The sequence below is a fragment of the Epinephelus fuscoguttatus genome, linkage group LG16 (assembly GCF_011397635.1).
Source record: "Epinephelus fuscoguttatus linkage group LG16, E.fuscoguttatus.final_Chr_v1".
NCBI classification, from domain to species: domain Eukaryota; kingdom Metazoa; phylum Chordata; class Actinopteri; order Perciformes; family Serranidae; genus Epinephelus; species Epinephelus fuscoguttatus.
Genome location: NC_064767.1, coordinates 12,922,534 through 12,944,843, shown reverse-complemented (window position 1 = coordinate 12,944,843; position 22,310 = coordinate 12,922,534). Strand labels below are relative to the sequence as shown.

Below are 22,310 nucleotides of genomic sequence, written 5' to 3'. Positions count from 1 at the left end.
GACTGTTCTCTGCTGCGGGGCGTAGTAACCAGATACAGTGGAACACTTTATGGTGCAGCTGAGGTTATATATGAAGGCGGAACATATGTGAGAAGAAACATTATGCAAGAGCTGAGCGGAGGTGTTATTTTAACCCACAGTGTGAGCTGACTGTGGGCTATAGGCTGGTCACAGTCGCACCACTGTGGCACAGATAAACCCACTGACCCACAGCACACTGGGTCTCACTCTCGCTGTGTCTCCCCAGTTTATTCTGTGTGTTTGTACATCCATTTGTGTCTCTCGCACTGTATTTATACACCTCTATTTTTCGCACACATATTAGCTTGTACTGCAGCGCTTGCAAAAGCCCCCACTGACATATTTCAATCCCTATAGCCTCCTAACCTAAACCTAATTCCAGCCATAACCCCAACTTGTATTTATGCACCACATATGAGATGTTGACACACATTTTGGGGAATATGCTTACTCCCTGGTTGATAACAATGCTGTCTTTACGCTTAATATAAAGCTAGAGCTCACCTAAAGCTTGTTTGTTTAACCCTACGTTAATAATAGCACAGTAGGATATTAAATTTAACCCTACATTTATAATCCTACAAAAACCAAAGTGTTAAAATGACAAGTTGTTCTGTGTTGGAAAGTAGGCCACCATTTTCCTTTGAGATAATACCTCTGTGTGTGATCCAGGTGTTCCAGGAGGAGATGGGCGTGGTGAAATCCCACAACCTGAAGCCCGGAGGAGACAAAATTCCCGTCACTAAGCAGAACAGGAAGGGTGAGTCCACACTCAGAGTCACAACAGTGAGTGTTTCATGACTTTATCCATGACTGATTCAGGAGTTTATCAAACGTGCTCACTGGCACACACACCACCGCCATACCTGCATGAACCTGCATCCTGCTGAGTGCTCAGGCTGGAATGCAAACATTAAATTCAGAATGAAATGCTACACAATGCAATACCAGCATTCACACCGCCACCAAGTACTACTCCCAGCTATATGCGGTACCAGTTTCACGTGTCTCCTTGATGTTTAAAATACCCACGTCTCAGTACGAATGGCTGCAGTGGTTCATTTTATGTTAGGAAACTTTATATCTTCTAGAAGTTCAAACTCACAGTGAGGAACATGAGCTGGGGCCTGTCTGGGTTACAGTCGCCTCTTACCTCTGACATATTCTTCTGCAGAAAATTAGTCTGAAACTGTAAACATGAGAGGGAAAAAAGGAATGTTAAAAGGTCCTTCCCTTGTAGAAATTATGCCCTTGCATGGTCATGACAGCAGCAGCCACCCTCTCCGTCACTGATGCGAACCTCTGGGCACAGCTGGTGTATTTACATTGGAAACTCTTATCTGTGGTGCTATTTATCAATCTAGATTGCTTTGGAGTGAGATGCCAAGTGCTGAAGTTACCACACGTCAAGATGTCTGTCCTCTCGCTCTAATATAATGGAACTAGGTGGCACTCAGCCCATGGTGCTCAAAGCGCCAAGGAAATATTTTGCGATGTCTCTTTCCAGAAATCATGACCCAGTGACTCAAGATAATCCACAAACCTTGTTGTGAGCAGTTTCATGTAGCGTACATCTTTGTACATCTGCTGCTAGCTCACCAAGCATCACTAAGCCAGCTAACATTACAGCTCAGCTCAGGAGGACGCCAGTACAATTACATCTCGCTCTGTCATGAGCACGAGCCTCTCATCCATGAATAGATGCACACTTCCTTCTGCCCGGTGATTCATTGGTGGGTGTAGTTCGCTGGAAGGAAAATAGTTCCTATGAAACTGCTCACAACAAGGTCTGTGGATTAAATTGAGTAACAAGGTCATGATTTCTGGAAAATTTCTGTATTTCTGTTGAGTTTTTCAAATGGGTTTTTTTTTTTTTTTTGGCCCTTTGAGCACCACAAGCCGAGTGCCAGTGACTAATATCAGACAGAATTACCAACTGATTTGCGTCCACTCTAACAGATTTCTGTGGGGGAGGGGGTTTCCATTTTCCTAACCAATCACAACAGATTAAGGTATCTCCCTAAATCTAGCGTCATTGTAAGTCCACACTGATGTGTAGCCACGCTCACACGCATGTTTTGCCAGGAGTTTAAAGGCCTTTGCACACTGAGTCTGTTTTTTTGTCCTAATTTGTCGCACATTTAAAAATGAATGCGTCAATCTTGTTCGAACACTGAGTCCGAAACTTCCATCCGTCATTAAAATTTTAGGAACAGAACCTTTGGAGTCGTTTGACCAAGAATCAGTGAAGAAAATGTGGCGGTGGGACACAGCTGCAACAAGGCAGAGGAGCAGGGTGCACACAATCAGTTCATTACTCAGATAGCTACATTCAGCAGGTCAGATAGTGATATTTATGTGGATGATGATGAAGAGGAGGAGGATGTGGACCACACACAGAATGTGGAGACAGAGAGGGAGGACAGCTCCGCCCCTTCATGCAGCTGCGGTGCCAAATGAAAGACAGAGAAGGAGTGGTGACGGCCAGATAGGTAAATGTGTCTTTTCATTTGTCACGGATTTCGAATTTTCGCAATGAATAAAACAATCAAATGCATCAGTATCACTCTGCAAGATTTCTGTGCAGATGACGGATTAAAAAAAGGCATCCGAAAAAATGGACTCAGTGTGCAAAGGCCGTAAGAGTGGAGCAGAGTAAAACAACAACAACAAAACAACAAGTAAAACAACCTACGATTTCTGCGATATTGATAAGACGTTGATTTAGATTAACCCCAATAGCAGCGTCTGTCTTGTCTCTAGCGCTTGCTACTGTTGTTATTACTCCTCTTTGGTTCCGGTGCATCGCTTGACAATGCTCAATAACAGCTTGACGACCACTGGTTGTCAAGGTCATCAGTTGTTTATTATTTTAACCAAAAAAAACCCACTGTTTCATTTCACAATGCAAGGTGCTCTTTATGTTTTACCATCAGTACAGCACTGCACTGGTCAGAAAACCATGGCACTGTGTGTAAAGTCTATAATCCAGTGACTGTTTAAATCCTCCTCATGTGCTGTTTGACTTCACGAGAGCAGCGACACAGAAAACTGGCTCGGTTCAAAAGCTTCTTTGTTTTTTTTAAGAGGATGAAGTGGAGCCGAGGACGTCAGCTTGACTTCACTTATTACACCTCATTTTCCATCGAGCGGCTCTTATTGCCGTCCAGGTCCAGCGCTCTGCCACATCCCTCTGTGTGTTCAGTGGAAGAGTCGAGGCTGCGGGGTGAACGGGTAAAAGTTTGTAATGGAACATATGTAAAAATCACACCATTGTGTTCCTTCTGTCTCCACAGAGTACGTCCAGCTCTACGTCGACTTCCTGCTGAATAAATCCATTTATAAGCAGTTTGCTGCCTTCTACCACGGCTTCCACAGTGTGTGTGCCTCTGATGCGCTCATGGTGAGTCCAAAGGGTTAATGAAACAGTCAGGACTTGGTTGTTTTTTGCACAAATATTACAAGGAAACTTTCCATTAGTCAGTCCTTCCAGTTTCTGGGTATTAAAGGTAAACACTGTTTGCAGTGTCTCTTCAAACATAGTTTGCTGAAGGCTGCGACCATTTTACAGTAGGTCAGTGGTATGCACTCGCTGACACCTCCTGACAATAAGTAAGCTAATTCACTGATATACAGTTAGCAGTAAGCTCCATCCAGGACAACATCACAAACAATACATGTAACATGGCAAAACAAGCTTGCTCATTAATTATATTAGACACAATATCAGGCAAGCTTAACTGGATTTTTTCAATTCTGAATTACTGGTATTAGCCTGGCGGCACGGTGGTGTGGTGATTAGCACTGTCGCCTCACAGCAAGAGGGTTTCTGGTTCGATCCCGGGTGTGGGAGCCCTTCTGTGCAGAGTTTGCATGTTCTCCCTGTGTCAGCGTGGGTTTTCTCCAGGTGCTCCAGCTTCCTCCCACAGTCCAAAGACATGCAGATCAATTGGTGACTCTAAATTGTCTGTAGGTGTGAATGTGAGTGTGATGGTTGTCTGTCTCTATCTGTCAGCCCTGTGATAGTCTGGCAACCTGTCCAGGGTGTACCCTGCCTCTCGCCCAATGTCAGCTGGGATAGCTGCGACCCTCAAGAGGATAAGCGGTTAGAAAATGGATGGATGGTATTAGCCTCAGAAATCCAGTCTTGGTTGAGTTCTGGTAAAAATGCATAGAGGTGTTTATAGACTGTGAGGCTAGGTACTCAAGAGGATTTGATGTTCACTCCTTTACTTGCTCAGATGGTTTACAGATCATCAGATTTCATCACTCCTCTCTTAAACAGTGTTGTTGTGTCAGTAAAAATATTGAATTTCCTATGATTACTGAGTCTGAGAATGTTATCAGTTGAAGATGATCACACATCATTGCACACCTGCTCACTCAGAGCGGATATGACTCAGCCGACTCAATATCAGATGGTTTTTGAAGGGAAAAAAAGAGATATCACATCAACCAACTTTCTTTCTAGCGAACTGAACCACAGCTGCCCACTCATCCAGTAACCTTACTCGGGCTTGTTTCAAGATAATCTATGAATAGAAATTTCCAGGAACCTTTGACACGTTTGTCACAGTGAAATCGTTCACCGGTCACAAGGTGCGTTTACATGGACCCTAATATTTCACTAATATTCACAACACTGGTGTAACAGTTACAACCAGAGGAAAGTGGCCAGATTGGAAAGAATATCCAGTGGGGTTGGGGGGGGGGGTGTAGCTGTCGTTGAGCAAGAAAATATTAGCGCCTATAGCAAGGCCTGCCAGCAGGGGAGGGTCAAAGGGTACAGATAACCCCAGCCCTGCAATAATAGGAAGAACGTATTTTCATTCCCAAAGGAAGCAGGGGGAGAACAGCTCTGATTGGAGGGAGAGTTAACCACACCCACTTAGGAGACAGGAAGAGTAACCATTTTCTTAACATTGGACAAGCCTACGGTGGGGTATCTCCTTTATCCAATATCTCTGGTCCAGGCCGTTATGTCAACAACGCTACATGAAGCAGATGAATGACTTTTTCTCTGCAGTGTGAAAACGGCAGCCACTTAAACCACTGACTGTGCACTCCGCCGCCAAGTGGGCAGGGGCGGTAATTGCAACTGGTCAAAATGACCGACGGCCTTCAGATTTTCCGGTCATTGTTGTAAAAAAACGGTCAGTGACCGAGAATATCTGGTTAACACGACCCCTGGATCAGAGAGCGAATCAGCGAACTGAACTTTTTGAACATATTTTTTGGGGCATTTCTTTAGCCTTTATTTGACAGGACAGACAAGTGTGAAAGGGGGAGAGGGAGGGAGTGACATGCAGCAAAGGGCCACAGGCTGGAGTCGAACCCGGGCCGCTGCGGCAACAGCCTTGTACATGGAGCGCCTGCTCTACCACTAAGCCACCGATGCCCCAGCGAACTGAACTTTGAATCTTTCCTTCACCTCCTCCATCAGAAATAGAGTTCAGATGGTGAATTCTGTTTGCTTTCCTCCTTAGTTAAATGTTAGTTCTCCCTGATAAACAGCTGCTGTGTCAGATTTGATCATGTTGTTGCGAGTTGAACTCTGGGGACCCCGAAGAGGCTCAAAGACCCCTGAGGGACCCAAGTAGACACCGCAGAGAAATTCACAACATACATCCAAACTAGCTGCTGCTATGTTCTCACTGCTGAGAGACATGTCTAAAATGTTCCTCTGACGTCATGGTGTAGTCTTTCAACAGAAGCACATGGAAGTGCTGGAATGTAGGACCTTTGACCTCTGACCCCTGGAGTCCTGGCCTACATATTGTGTTATTTATGGTCCCAGGTCAGCTCAGTCAAGTTCACAGTGATCCATACAGGGCTGTGTACGTTTTTATTGCAGCTGGAGGCCACACCTCCGTTCTGATCTGCAGCAGAGGGAACACAGTGAAATAGCTCAGTGTGTGTGTGACTGCAGATAAGATGGACAGAGGACAGTTTGACTGCAGATTATCAGCTGAATCTGGGGCAGTGACGGGACAGGCTGATCTAAATTGTGAGGACTGAAATGGCGAGGACAATTCTCAGCTGTACAGATGAGATAACTTTTCACCCACTTTTGACCGCCTCCAAGATGATAAGTCCCAGTGTCCTTAAATGAGACCACAATAAAGTAGTGTTGTCATTAGGGCTGCCACGATTAGTTGACTAATCGATGACTAATCAGCTATTAAAATAATCGACTAATCGGTTTGAGTAATTTTTCACAGAAAAGTACCCCAAAATACTCTAAATGCAGCTTCTTATGTTCAAATATTGGCAGCTTTACACACTCTCCCGTGACGGTGAACTAAAACCCTTTGGCGTGAGTACGAAACAAGACATTAGATGACGTAATTTTGGAGTTAGGGCGAGACAGACCGACATTTTTCAACATTTTAACACATTTTTCGATGAAATGATTAGTCGACTAATCGAAGAAATAATCGACAGATTAGTCGACAATGAAAATAATCGTTAGCTGCAGCCCTAGTTGTCACGGTACCAAAATTTGGACCCACGGTATGATACCAGTGAAAGTATCATGGTTTTGAGTAGTATCACGATACCACAGCGAAAATGAGGCAGATGTGCCTTTTGTCATTTATGAAAAGATAAATCACTTTTCTATAATACATCAATGATATTTCAATGGAATAAATTACTTATTGACATATTCATACTTCAAAAACGCATCAATAAGTGATTAACATAGGGGGGATCAAAATAAAATAAATTAATAAAATAAAAATCAACCAGCCACCCTCCTCCCCTGACAAGTAAAGAACAGTCCCTAAAGTGCAGTGAGGTTTGTGGGCCGTTACCTGCCACAAAGAGAGAAATGTGAACGGCCCGTTTCTCCTCTGACACGTCACATACCTGTGTGCCGCCACGGCTCGGTTGTTCAGGTCCTTTTGGGCAGTCATGACACCAACGAAGAGGAAATTACTGGACCTGGAGCCAGGCTTCTGGGTCGCCGGTAAAACACGCTATCTTGCGCCGCGGAGCACTATGGCTGCCGTATTTGACAGGTCTGCCGTATTCCTGTCTGTGACCCCCGTTCAACCCACAACCGGCAGGATTTGCCTTTCGTTTCTGCTGCTGATTGAAATCTGTACTCACACAGCGTGCTCCTGAATGATTTCTTTTGCTTGCACAAAACTATTTTTAGTGGGAAATGTGAGTAAAATGCTCGCACCATAGAGCTCTGTGGAAAACAAATCACCGTAGCATATACAAATCTAGCCTACATGTAAAAAGAAATGAATAATAACTGTCATTGCTTAAAGATACTCAATAGCTCAGCTAATACCTGAAATGTCACTGGAAAACAAACCACTGCAGCAGCATATTGAGTGACAGGTGGACAGCGGGCACCATTATTGGACGGCACATGGACACTCACCCTCTTGCAATTGGACTTTGAACTTATCCCTCAGTAGTGGTACCTGAGGTACCATACTCCAACATTATGTTATATGTACCGTGGTGTTTTAGTACTGCGGTCTACCGTTGGTACCAGTATACCGTGCAACACTACAATAAAGTCCCAGTGTCCTCAAAAGAGAAGATAGCAAAGTCCCAACGTCCTCAAACAAGACCACAATAGAGTCTCAATGTCCTCAAATGAGACAACAGTAAAGTCCCAGTGTCCTAAAACAAGACAACAGTAAAGTCCCAGTGTCCTCAAATGAGACACCAATAAAGTCCCAATGTCCTGAAATGAGACAACAATAAAGTCCCAATGTCCTCAAACAAGACAACAATAAAGTCCCAATGTCCTCAAATGAGACAACAATAAAGTCCCAGTGTCCTGAAATGAGACAACAATAAAGTCCCAGTGTCCTCACATGAGACAACAATAAAGTCCCAATGTCCTCAAATGAGACAACAATAAAGTTCCAGTGTCCTGAAATGAGACGTTAATCAAGTCCCAATGTCCTCAACCTAGACAATAATAAAGTCCCAATATCCTCAAACGAGTACTACCTAATTAACAGTGTCTTAGCTTGTTACTGTTGCTGAATTCGTTGCCATATGAAACTACAAACATAATTAATCATAAATTAACAAATTTCAACCATTAAATGTAGTCAGGTTTTGGACCTTGTCCAATTTTGTTTCAGGATCTGCTGCAGACTAACTTGGCAGAGATGGCTGCCACCTTGTCTATTGTGCTCTCACTACCACTAGATGGCACAAAAAAGTGTCCATGAAGAAGACAACAGGTCTGAGTTTAGCAGAATGAAGTATAAGGTGCAACAAACCCAGAGTGTCTCAGGAGGTTGTATATATATCACAACACAACTTTAAGAAGTTACACACGTATATTTGCATTATTTATTTATGTGTTGACTGGGATCAGTTCACTGTGAGGGACATGTCTGCTCTGTAGCGTCCATCTTTCAGTTTCTCATTCTGCATGTCTCTGTTTCTTCTTTGCATTCCATCAGTCACGTACACACTGTCTGACATCTGAGGATGTGATAAAGCAGCCTGTGGTTTAATTGTGGGTGTGTATGTGTATTTGGTTTGGCGCTGGTGTGGATGTTAGTTGTAGGCTGTGGTATTGTGAAACAGTGTTGGGGTTTTTTATTAAGTATTTACTGTCGTTAGTATCTTCGTGTCAGAGCAACTATAGAACTGTGTACTTTATAATCATGAGTATATTTCACATTTATCATTATTATTATTGTTTTAAAGGCTTAAAGATACAACACAACGTGCTCAACTCATGATTAGACCATGAAAAGTGGGTGTTGGATAACAGAAAAGGAACTAAAATGAGCAATAAGTAAACTCAAATTAAATAAATCACCAGGATCAGATGGCTATACGGCAGAATGGTACAAGGAGCTAAAAGAAGAGCTAATACCAGTGATGCTTCCTACACTGAACGGGGTCCTAAAGAAGGCACAAACACCACCCAGCTGGAAAGAAGCAATAATCTCAGTCATCCCAAAAGAAAATGAAGATAAAATTAGAATGTGGATCTTATAGACCAATATCAGTTCTTAATATAGATTATAGGCTGTTTACTTCTATCATAGCTAGACGATTGGAAAAGTTCTTAACTAATTTGATACATAACGATCAGACAGGCTTTATCCGAGAGCGCCAAACGCAAGATAATATATGATGGACATTACAAATTATTAACCACATTCAAAAGAATAAAATAACAGCAATGATAATCAGTATTGATGCAGAAAAGGCATTTGACTCAGTGGATTGGAGCTTTTTTCTGGAAAGAGGAACAAGGCAGGGTTGTGTATGTTCACCACTAAATCTTTAATCTGACTCTTTTTCCTTGACTGCTGTAACACTGGAATTTCTCAATTATGGGATCAATAAAGGTGTATCTTATCTTATCTTATCTTATTTGCGCTATACTTGGAATTATTTGCTCAATATATAAGACAAAATAAAGAAATAAAAGGCATAAATATTTATGGGAAGGAGCATAAATTAGCCTGCTATGCAGATGATGTTTTGATCTTTCTGGGCCATCCAATAAACTCTCTGCCTAAACCAATGCAATCGTTGAGCACTATGGCCAATTATCAGGATACAAGATCAAGATAAGTAAAACTCAACTGCTTAAAGACAATTATAGCCCACCAGAAGAAATCATGAGTAAGTACCACCTATCATGGCAAACAGAATATTTTAAATACCTGGGAGTAATAATACCAAAGGACCTCACAGAACTATTAGAACGCAATTACTCACCAATACAAAGGAAAAAAAAAACGATATAACGAGATGGAACCTAATCCCATATTTAAGTTTTACCTCAAGAATAGATTTGATTAAAATGAATATTCTACCCAAATTATTATATTTATTTCAAACTCTGCCAATAGAAATAAGCCAAAAACAATTTAATGAATGGAATAAAATTTTGTCCAGATACATATGGCAAGGTAAAAGGCCCCGAATCCGATTTAAGACTTTACAGTTGACCAAAGAAAACGCCCAATATTACAGGGAGTAATATTGGGCAGGACAATTAAAGCCTATGATATGCTGGTGTAATCCCTCATATGATGCTCAGTGGAAAAGCATTGAAGTGGGCCTGACCTCCATTCCCATACAAACAATTCTAGCTGACAGTAGCCTGCAAGACTTCATAAAAAATATACAAAACCCATGGATCAAATTAACTCTGAAAACTTGGAAAGCAGTAATAACAGAATACAAATTAGAAGATGATATAACAACCCTTAAGTGGTGTGCATATGATCGACATTTTGCCCCAAATAAATTAGATATTCGATTCAAGGATTGGACGTAGCCTATAAAGGAATAACAGCTCTATGTAAGATAATGAAGGAAGGTACACTACTTAGTTTTGAAAGGATTAAAGAGAAATATTTACTAGAAGCACAGGATTTCTATCATTACTTACAGATGAGACATTTTGTCAGTGACAAGATAAAATGTGTATCAGAATCAAGCAAACAGCTGTTAGACTTGTTTAAAAGGGCATATGGTTCAAATATAGATAGGGGTATCATCTCAGGTCTTTATAAAGGACTTACAAACATGAAAACACACTCAACTGTATATATTAAAACAAAATGGGAAATGGAGGGAGGAATAGATATAACGGAGAAAGAATGGATGACAATATGGGCATATCAATGGAAATGTAGCAGCTCACAGAGTTGGAGGGAATTTGGCTGGGAAAGCCTGATAAGATATTTTATTACACCTTGCCCAAAATTGCACTATGAAGGTAACTCCCCGACTTGCTGGAGAAATTGTGGAAATGCAAATCATTATCATGTTTTTTGGGACTATCAGATTATTAAAATGTTCTGGAAGGGAATACATATTGCAATACAGGAAATTTTTGGAAGTCACCTGCCTATGGACAGTAAAATTTTGTTGGACTCATGCCTGGAGAATGGCCAAAGAGAGACAAAGATCTGTTTAGTATTTTGTTGGTGGCAGGCAAAAAGGCCGTCACGAAAAAATGGCTCTCACAGGAGAGCCCAACTCTGAACATGTGGATGGACATCACAACGGAAACATGCAGGATGGAGATAATGACAGCGGATGTGAATTACAAGAGGGACCTGTTTAATTCATGTTGGAAGAAATGGATGGACTTTATAATACCGCGCAGGCCGGATTTTGATTAGTGGCAACAACCTCATCTCACTCCCTATGTGTTAATGTTCTTGTTATGTTTTTCTTTATTTGTGTTTTTTCGTTTTTGTTTTTCTTTCTTTTTATCTCAGGAAAAAAAGAAGACACTCAGGTTGAGACAATGTGACTAATAATTGAAGTAATGTACATAATAAATGTGTTACTGAATGTCAATAAAAAGTAAATTAAAAAAAAGAAAAGAAAAGTGGGTGTTGGATCCGTAATGTGGATAATAAAAAGGTAAAGACTAGGACAGCACTCCAGTGTGACTTTATAACAACAATATTTAACCACAAACAACTTGACAAGAACACCCCAGCGGTACTCGTCCGGTCTAGTGAGGAGCGATTTTGGTGTTTGTGACCTACAGTATGTGAGTGACATGCAGAGTGAGATTCCACCTGCCTGCACACTTGTTAGACATTAAGATGTTATTAACTGGCTCACAACTTAACTTTCACTTCTGCAAGGCTGTTAATAAGAAACTGACACTATCACAGGAAATCCTCTTGAAGTTGACTTACTAACACATTTTCTCTAATCAGCTGCTCTGATGAGGCTTCCTGTTTCTCCTCCTAGGTTACTGGTTGTGTTGCTCTTGCATGAATTTCTTTCACCAACTGGGCAGCGGAAATTGTGTTCAATGACTGTCATGTTTCAGTGGAAATTCTGCGGAAAGGCTGGTGTTGCATCTGCTCGGCTGTTTTTTCACTGTTGTCATAGCTGAGTGGGTTGAGCCCGGAACTGACGCTGCAGGGGTTAAAGTGTCAAAACCTGCTCTTATTGTCTTTCTTCACACAACATTACATTCTTTTACGTCTGTTATTTTATGTTCCATAATGTTGTGTTGTTACAATAGATTATATAATTTTTTTGTAATCATATTTTTTACGTTATCTTATTGTGTTAACATGAGATAATGACAACAATTAACTTGGGTTCATAAGATGTAAATGGAGTAGTGTATTCTACTCTTCTGACCACTCAAAGTGCTTTTTACACTTCATATCACATTCACCCATTCACACGCTAGTGGCCAAGGCTACCATGCAGTATGTCAGTAACTATTCACATGCATTCACAGCCATCAAGATCAATTTGGGGTTCAGTATCTTGCCCAAGGAGGCTTCAACATGCGGACCAGAGGAGCTGGGATTTGAACTGCTGATCTTCCGATTGGTGGACGACCCACTCTACTGTTTGAGCCGCCCGGGCTGTCCTTGATTTTTATTTGTTTTCATGATATGCTGACTTTTATTTATTTGATGACCTGAAAAGTCATCAAAAAGAGTTTGAAAATCAAAATCAAATCTCAAAAGGTCACTTTAAGTTGAATTGCTCATAACCTCTGCCTTACTCATACACCATTGTGTTAGCAGTAGTACTATTTACAATCTGTTTCTTGCTTGTGCAGTTGCTGCGGCCAGAGGAGGTGGAGATGCTGGTGTGCGGGAGTCCAGAGCTCGACATGAGCGCTCTGCAAAAAGCCGCACAGTACGAGGGATACAGCAAGACCGAGACCACCGTACGGTGAGACGCCTGCACTTCCTGTCAACTAACATTGCCCTTAATCTGCTCTGGAGGAAGTCCACACATACTTCACACTCACTGATCATACAGTGACTCACACCACCTCCCATTCTGTTTTAAGAAACTATGACGCTGAAATTTGCAAAATCTTTCCAGGAATGTTGCAATTCGTAGAATTCGTGGTTCAGTGCGTTTTTGATACAAAAGTTTATTTATTTATTTATTAATTGAAAACTAAGATCATAAAGTATGATCTCTTTTCACTTTAAACAGTGATGGAGCTATACCTGAGAGACTCGTCCTCTCCTTAGCAGCATATAAAACAAAAACATCGTAGTTATCAACTCAGTTCAGTTCACTTTAATTTTAGTTATAAAGCCCAATATCACAAACCACAATTTGCCTCAGAGGGCTTTTCAGCATACAACATTCCACTGTCCTTAGGACCCTCACAGTGGATAAGGAAAAAACTATCGAAGAAAAACCCTTAAATGGGAAAAGAAAATGGTAGAAACCTCAGGAAGAGCAACTGAGGAGGGATCCCTCTTCCAGGACAGACAGACGTGCAATAGATGTCGTACAACAGTTCCGAAATGTTCTTTTTTTTTTCTTTAAATTTCTAACATCATCATAATATCATAATTTGGGCTTTTAAGGGGTTTATTTTTTTGTACAAAGCAGGAATTACAGTCTGCCTGAAATGCACTCCTGAAAGAATATGATAACAGGTCCTGAATACATGAAGCATGTTCATAAAGCCTGTGTTTTCCTCTACAGAGTCTCGTATCCGTGGCAATAAATCTAAGGCAACAAATGGCCACAGTGATTTCTTTTGCTTAGTTGGGAATGGCTGCCTAAACGCTGCAGGGGTGATGTTAGCTCGTAGTGTTTGTGTTGCTCACACACTGGGGTGTTGATGGCGTAAATGAGTTGAGATGTTTGGCCATCGTCCACATAATTAACAGTGGAATCAAAGTGGCCCCAAACACCAGCCCTACAGGTTATTGTGTGGTCTGGTGATGGTGTTACTAACCATCATGCAATGACCCAGTTTAGCATAGCTGCCTCCCAGTGTGACTCACTGGAGTAAAATGTTTCGGTTTAGGGGTGGAACGTTATATTAAACACAGTTTAAGCTGTATATTTCAACTTCCAAATGCCATGGGATCAGTTTGACAAATTGTTTGGTTTGTAATGCGCACTGAACAGAAAGCCTTGTACTGAACGGCTCAATACAAACTAACAGACTGATTCCACTGTGCAGTAGAAAATCACTGTCCAGCTTTTGTTTGATAGTGAGGACAGTCTGCTTATTTTAAGTTGCAATTCTTATTTTTAACAAAGTATACAACTCAAAACATCAGTGGTGCTCGGCTCCTTTATCTTGCATTGCTGCATGGGACTGGAAAATAGAATTGCAGCCTAGTTGTTTTCTCTCAGCCAGAGTTTGATTTTTCTATTCAAGTGAAAGTCAGTGATGATTGAGCAATGGTTTGCAGTGTGTTTCAGCTGCAAGGCTGTAACAGGAAGTTACTCTCTCTCTCTCTCTCTCTCTCTCTCTCTCTCTCTCTTTCTCTCTCTCACACACAGACACACACAGATGTCCTTCTGTCCTTTTGTATTTCCTGCAGTAGGGCATGAAAACAAGCCAGCACTTGCCAGCCACAGATAAAGTAACTCAGCATGGCGGTGACAGCTGGCAACAAGCAGCTGCAGGCTTGTTATGTAACTTCTATTCGGTCTGTCTGTCCATTCGTCTCTCTGTCTGTCTGTCTGACTGTCTAGCTTTCACCTGATTCACCTGTTTCTTCGTCTGTCATTTTAGAAACTTACTGCATGCAAACAGTCTGGCTCTTTGTATTCCTTGTTCGCAGGGCAGTCGTTTAACGGTAATTTTACAGTATATAACAGTTAAAAAAAGCATATTCATTTGGAAATGATAAGCTCCACCCCAGTATCACACTGCACTGTCGTCCTCCCTGCAGCAGCTTTGATCATGGTCACACTAAGGCCTCTTTGCAGCAACAAAATACATATTTTTTGTGTTGCACAGGTGTTTCTGGGATGTGGTGTTGGCCTTCCCTCTGGAGCTCCAGAAGAAGCTCCTGCACTTCGCCACAGGAAGTGACCGCGTTCCCGTCGGAGGAATGGCCGACCTCAACTTCAAAATTTCCAAGATCGACGTTTCAACTGACTGGTAGGTTCCAGAGCTGACACCAGAACTCAGCTGGGTCGCGGACAACTTTAAACATGTGTAAAAGAACCTATTGACACAGTGCTCCTGGGAGACACTGTTCACACTTGCTTTAATATATTGCTGCCAAATTACCCAGAAGCTGAATAAAGGCTTTGCATTCTTTTAACGGCTTCAAACAGGCTACACTGAAGCAACACGATGAGAGAGAGAAGCATGGCCTTACGCATAACTGTCAATATCTTACACAAACACACACAATCTACAGACAAAAGAATGTGACAGAAAGTCACGATGACACAACAACAGCCTTCACTGACTCCTCACTTTCTGATTTGATTATCTAAAGTTTGAGTTGCCCTGCAGAAACAGCTGGTCAAGTATTGAAGCAACAATATGCAAGAATTGGTATTTTGGGGATTTGGCGCCCCTACAGTCTCAGGGTGTTCCACCACTGTCATAAATACCAATTCCATCTGCCATATACATAGTGTGCCCAGTGTTTGAATGTCACTTTTGGCATCCGGAGAACTCCAAAACTCTGTATGACAGGGATGACACCAATAAGGTTACAGCCTACGTTGCAATCCCTTTTTCAATTTTTTTCATCCCTATTTCGAACTGTCAACATGCATTAGCACACAGAATCATGCACATGCAGATGATGCCTAAGAAAAACAAAATGAAAATCAGTGGCAGCAGTCAAGCCAGCGTCATGTGTGACATGGTGCCGTAAAGCGTCACACACTTATTCCAGGCAACCTGACCCACTCACAGAGTTACATAGTGCAAGAACAGGTGTTCAGGGCATGGAGTGGAAATGAAGGAGGCACCGTTCTCCCATGACGAGGCGTTACTATCAGAATGACGTCTGGTCTTTGTAAGTGGCGCTGACCAGATTGTAACCGCATTCTGCAGGAGATAAGACACACTGTTGAACTTTAACCACAAAGACCATGAATCTGAGTCAAACAGTGAATAACTGCCCCACCTCTTTTCTTTTACACTCACTCACACACACACACACACACACACACACACACGATTTTTGTCTGTCCATTCCTGTGTGGAAATCATGTCTTCCCAAGCCCTTATCCTAACCTTAACCATTATAACTAAGGCCTAACCCTTTACCTGTGCTTGTGCACCACTTGCTGCACTGTCAGAATGTAGGCCGCCTCTCTTCATGAGCATGTTGAGTCGCCAACAATGGAGTCCATCAGCAAATGAAATCGAAAAGAGAAACCGAAAAGGGACCAAAACAAATTTGTTACATAAGGTAAAAATATTTGTCTTTAGCTATTGAGCTCTTTGTCAGAAACATTTTGAGATGGTTTGTGTTACTGTTCACTGGCGCACAGTAAATATGCTTCGTTTTTTCAACATTGGATTGTGTTGTTAATGTGCTAACTAGCTAATTAGTGTCAAGGCAGTATTCCGGTTTCCGTTTTTGAATGACGAACAGACAACCACCGTCTCCTGGTGTAGACGCAGGCGCAAAACCGACATGCTGGTCGGGTGACGTGAGGCGACGCAGCAGGGGGCCTCCAGCGCTGCTAGTTCTCTGAAGTCAGTTTGGTCGCTCATTCATTCAGTCATTAATTTTCCGTAACCGCTGGAGCCCATAACAGCTGACACTTGGCGAAGGGCGGAGTGCACCCTGGACAGGCTGCCAGACTATTGCAGGGCTGACACATAGAGACAGACGAACATTTACACCTACAGACAATTCAGAGTCACCAGTTAACCTGCATGTCTTTGGACTGTGGGAGGAAGCTGGAGTACCTGGAGAAAACCCACGGGGAGAACATGCAAACTCCACACAGAAGGGCTCCCCCACCTGGGTTCAAATTAGGAACCATCTTGCTGTGAGGTGACATAGCTAACCAGTGCAACACCATAGCACCCCTTAAACCCAACCTGAACGTTATTCTAATCTGAACTTTCAAACCAAGTCTTAACCCTCAAACAAATCGAAGACTGGCTCAAATGTCCTCCATGAACCATTAGGGAAATGTTAAAAATGTTCAAACTTTTACAGGTAAATGTTTCAAAACATATCATATCATCCTTTCTCTCTGTGTCTCTGCAGGTTGCCGATCTCTCACACCTGTTTTAATCAGATCTGTCTGCCTCCGTATCGAACCAGGAAGGAGCTCAAACACAAACTCACCATCGCCATCTCCAACGCTGAGGGCTTCGGCTTGGAGTGACCAGCCTACACACACACACACACACACACTCACACTTTCACACACATAGCCTTTTAGCAACACTAGCTATCCGTCACAACTGCCGCACTGCACATCATGCATCTCTGTGGTCGTGGATCAGACTGTAGAGGAAACAAGGTTCTCAACAAATGGGTTCTAATGTCAGACAATATTATCATGGACTGTAACGCAGTTTGTGTTGTTATTTTGGAGTCGGATTGATGTTTGCTCATGTCGATGTTTTTTAAATTTGCAGCAGATGTGGGAACATTCCCTGCAGGAAAACAGAGAAATACTAGAAATCCTTTATTTGCACATGGCTGTGTTAGCTCTTTGATAAGACAACCCTGAAGGCAGTTATATTTTTGAGTTTGAGAAGATGACTTTTAGTGTCAGCCTTCCAGGAACTCCACTGATCAAATCACAGTCACAGTTTCATAAACTAACATTTAAATATATCAGGTCCCATACCATTGAAAACATATCCGTATATATGTTTTTTTTTAAACCTTGTATCACTAAATGGTTAACTTCTCTTAAATTATAATAGGTTGATGCTTTGCTCAGGTAAATATAATCAATATAACTATTTTTTTAACAGATTACCAGGTACCTGCCAACCAATGACATTTACTTTTGTGACACTCTTTTCAATGAGCCTCTATCATAAAGTCCTGATAACTGAGGCAAAAATCAGGCGTGAGTTCAAAATACATATCCTCAAATTACTTACATTAAACTAGCAATATTAACACCCCTGAGTGTGAGGTAAAGAAATAATAAGAGGTAGAACAGTGTCAGTAAAAACGTAAATTTTGGAGGGTACTCGAGATTTAATATGTATGTTTTGGTATTTCCTGTTTTGTGTCAATTCTGACTTCACTGCTTTGGTGACTTTTTGAATATATTTTAATGAATGCATAGGAAATGTGTTTTATATCGTTTAGCTTAGCACATGATCAGGACATAAAGCTTTGCTGGGAGAAGAACGCTATCGTGTATCATGAGATATAGATTGTCTTGTGAGGTTTTGTTGTTTTTTTTGACATTGCCGCCTGTTTAACTGAACAAAAGGCTGCAGCAGAAATGTTTGTTTTAAATGTTGTAATATTATGGTACGGTTGAACCAGAGCTGTTGATTCACAGTTCGGTGTTTGTTTAGGTTCTCTTATGTTGTATTGTTGTATCATGGCTGCCGTGAGGCTGAGAGATGAGCAGCTGGTAGATGTTGACTGGTAGTCGAGTGTTGAGTGTACAGAAGATGAAGCAGGATGGGAAAGAAGCCATCTTCTTGATGTCCTGTTCTGTTTCTGTATGTACATGGAGGTGAATTGTCAGACTAGTTATTTGAGGTTTGAGATGTTTCAGTGATTTTGGTTTCAGTACTTACCGATTATTACATTACACCATACTCACAGTCCTGCAAAGCAGCGTCAGTTAAGCACCTACTTGTGGCATTTAGTGCTTATAGATTTCCTTATTCATCCAATCTTGGAAACACGACAACATATGTCCATAAATCCAAATGACCACATTATTTCTTGCTGCCAAAGGTGGTCATAGATTTTATTGCAGCAATATACAAAATGATTCACATTGTCTGCCTGCGTCCTTACTTCATGGAAACGAGTGTCTCCAACCCAGTCACCAGAAAAAATGCTGGCATGATACATGCCTGCAAACCATGTTACATTTGCACCGTATTATGTAGCAGATATATTGAAACTTTATGTTGCAACAATGCTGTAGTTAATGTGTGGTTATGGTTAGGAAAAGATCCTGTTTTGGCTTAAAATACCCAGTTTTGGGGGGCACAATCCCAACCAGAAGTGCAGTGATTTATCTGTAAAAAAAAAAACAGCTTTTTGTAGCACTATATCTGCTGGACAAACTCTGACAAGTTGCGAAAAAACACCCACATTTGGTGCCTAAAAAGCTGTTGGAAACACAGCAATGACTTGCTTAAACATAACCAGTTTTGTTCTTTGTTGGTCTCAAACAGTGGTCTGCAGCTCTGCAGGCGACTCGCCAAGATGTTCCACCATCCACCATCCCCTCTACCTCCAGATGACAATATCAGCTCAAATACTACGTCACTTTAGATACGTTGGCACGACACTAATGAAATATGCAAATGTAACTGTATTCATGGTTGGAAGAAACGTATAATGCCAGCATTTTCTCGTGTGTAACTGAGCTCTACTCTCAGTCTTCAGAGATAAAATATGGGAAACAACACAACTCTAATAACTGTAGTTTGAGGACAACATCATGGGCCATTTGCTTTTTACATGTTCTGTGTTCAGTATAAATGTTCTCACCTGCACTCAGTGCAAGTCATGTTTTTTTTCTCCTCTTGAATTTTAATTTTCTTTTCAGTGGGTGCTGCAAAATTCAGTTAATATGGAACTTCACGAGCAGAAACAGGTGCTTCTTGTTCTTGTGTTTTCGTTTTGGAGCTTGTACTCAGTGTGTTTACATGCACTCAGTAACCAGGTTACCTAGAGAAACACATTTGCATGCACTTATGTAACCTGGTTACAGTAAATCAGCTTGTACATGCAGCACACCAGCAGTCAGAGTCAGAGTATCAGTTAAACTGTCTGGTTAGAGGTCACCGTTTCCTGCCTTTACAAACTTTTAGATTTCCTGCGGTGTAAGATAACTCATTTAGACTTCCACTGGCTTCGCATAAGTGTGTCTTTTAGTCAGACTTTGTATGGAGTTATGTAAGATAGAAAATCACATTGCACATTGAAATTTTATTTCTTGAATCCACCTGCTCTGCTGCTACTTTTACAATTAGACACCCAGTTATCTGTACACATGGCAGAGAAATTAATGTTCTTGAGATATCTAACCAGAGAAACTAGCTTCCTCCAATGTTCTACCCCAATGACAGAAACCATGTTCCTGTGTTACATGACATCTGCTTATGCCTAGTTCACACTACACAACTTCAGCCCTGATTTTTCTCTGACACTTTTTGTGGCTCAGTGGTAAAATCCCCACATCAGAGGCAAATTGGTGCCTGCAAATCTGCACACGTTGGCAATGTGTGAACTGTTCAAAGATGTAAGCAGAGATGCACCGCAGACGCTACACACCCTGTTGACAGACAGTCACGTAGTATGACACCCACAACTTCAAGATTTCCAATTACAAGACAAGAAGGTGTGTTGTGTAAAGAGTCAAGGTATTGTCATACAATAATTAGTATATCTAACGAATAATGGCCCCATGGTTAACGTTACGCACCATATAAAGTAACTTAGTTTTTTACTCCCATCAGCGCATTGGTTCTGTGATCGCAGCCTTCCTGATTACATTGATTACACACCCATTACTGGCTCTTAATTACTTGGGATATGTACAATTTATGGTGCATTATTTTTGTATGCTTATGTATGAATAGTGCATGAGAACAGCCAGGAACAGTACAGCTATCTGACAACTTTTAATGTTATGTAACGTGAACTAGGCCTGACAAGCCGACTGTAACCTGGTACTGAGTGCATGTAAACGCATTTAATGTGAAGCAGCTAAAAGAGGCCTCTCTAGTTGCTTGCACAGCATCAGACCTCACTGAGCTTTGATAGAGCAGCCAAGTGGAACAGTGAGGTTTGGCTTTTGTGTGATAATTAGCGGTAGCCAAAAATGCGTCGAGGATCCAATGAAATGGAAGCGCTCTTCCTCTGGTGAAGCTTTATGTAACTTTTTGGCTCTCAAGTCACTGCCAGCTCTTGTCTGGAGCTGAGCAGCGCTGGTTTTAAACACTCAGCACTGTCCTATATACGTGGGTTGCCATGGTAAGATGTCTAAAGTCCTAAAGACGAACTGGCAAAGACCCAGAAGTAACCAAGCAACGGCAAAGCAGCTCACATCAGTCTGATCTGGGTCACTCATTGACTCGGTCCTGCTGAGTGTCCATGGCTGCTTAACAACAATGGGTCCTTTCTGTCATTTAACGACAAGTTCAGAGCAACAGCAGGAGCCAGAAGCGACTCTTCTCCAAGCATCTGCTCGAGGACATCACACAACATTCACATCACGTTGGACTCTTTGTACAAACAAGCTGTTGACTGGGAGAAACATGTCAGCGTCCTCCTGCTAAATCCAAAAAGGACATATTTTATGGTATGAAATGGGAGATGATGTCGCAGTAACTCGTGCTTGGACAAATAGATTTTTTTTTTTTTTTTGTATTTTGAGATGTTTATCAGGTGTGTTATTTGTAAATGGGACCAAACTGTGCAGGTTATACAGTGGAAAGGTAGCGGGAAGACCTGGGCAAAAGTCTGTTTGAAAATAGTTCAAACTGATTGTAAGAATTTGTTGAGATGTAATTATTTTCACTTGTCAGATGTTTTGAAAAGTGCAGACAGCACTTAAAAGTCGAAAGGTCATGTATGTCTGATGCTTCTCTTTTTTATTTAACAAACATAAACCTTCAGGTTCATCAGTATCTGTTAAATGTTGTGTACACTAAGTTCTGTTTGGTTTTAACATGTGTTGCGACAGTTTGTAATGATTCTATCAGTGACCACATATACTGTGCTTCTCTGTCGCGCTAGTCTTGTGTAATGTACTGTATGTACTGCATCTACAGTAAAAGTGGGCGAGGGGTCATTGCTCTCGAAGAAAAAGCTGACTGTGCTCGTTTTTGTCCGAGACACCTGCTTATACAGTCCATGCACATCCTGTTATATTCACACTTGGAGCTACACACAACAACCACAGTCTTCTGCTGTTTGTCAGTTACTAGTTTTTTTCTACACTCAGTTTCCATAATGACAAAGCAAAAGCAGGATTTTATTTTGCAAATTTATTTAACAGAATAATATGAAATGACAAAAGACCCTGCTGTGACACTTGTAATTGAGCTCAGGTGCCTCCCATTTCTCTTGATCATGTTTGAGGTGTTGCTTCACCTTGATTGGAGGCCACCTGTGGTAAATCAGCTGATTGGACATGGCACACACCTGTCTGAGGGCTCAAAGCTGACAATGCAGAGCAGAAACACTACAGCTCAGACGCCATTTACACGTTGCCAGCTATTTTCATAAACAGACATTTCACCGTCTCCGTTTTCATAAAGATCTTCGTTTACACTTACCCATGTATATATACACAAGAGCATGCCAAACCTGTAGGTGGCAGTGTAACGAGAAGCTCAAGCCTTCCATGTATCCATTGTCACCATA

The 22,310-nt window shown here is 41.6% G+C and overlaps 1 protein-coding gene across 1 annotated transcript in view; it reads left to right on the top strand.

Annotated features, from left to right (window-relative positions):
• The window catches only part of hectd2 (HECT domain containing 2), a 75,342-nt gene extending 53,599 nt beyond the window's left edge, over positions 1-21,743 (top strand). Inside the window, exons 18-22 of the mRNA XM_049600373.1 lie at positions 694-781; positions 3,318-3,424; positions 12,584-12,699; positions 14,753-14,896; positions 16,986-21,743. Of these exons, the coding sequence (XP_049456330.1) occupies positions 694-781; positions 3,318-3,424; positions 12,584-12,699; positions 14,753-14,896; positions 16,986-17,106 (576 nt within the window). The 3' untranslated portion in view covers positions 17,107-21,743. The remainder of the gene's footprint in view (positions 1-693; positions 782-3,317; positions 3,425-12,583; positions 12,700-14,752; positions 14,897-16,985) is intronic.
• The last annotated feature ends 567 nt before the right edge of the window (positions 21,744-22,310 follow it).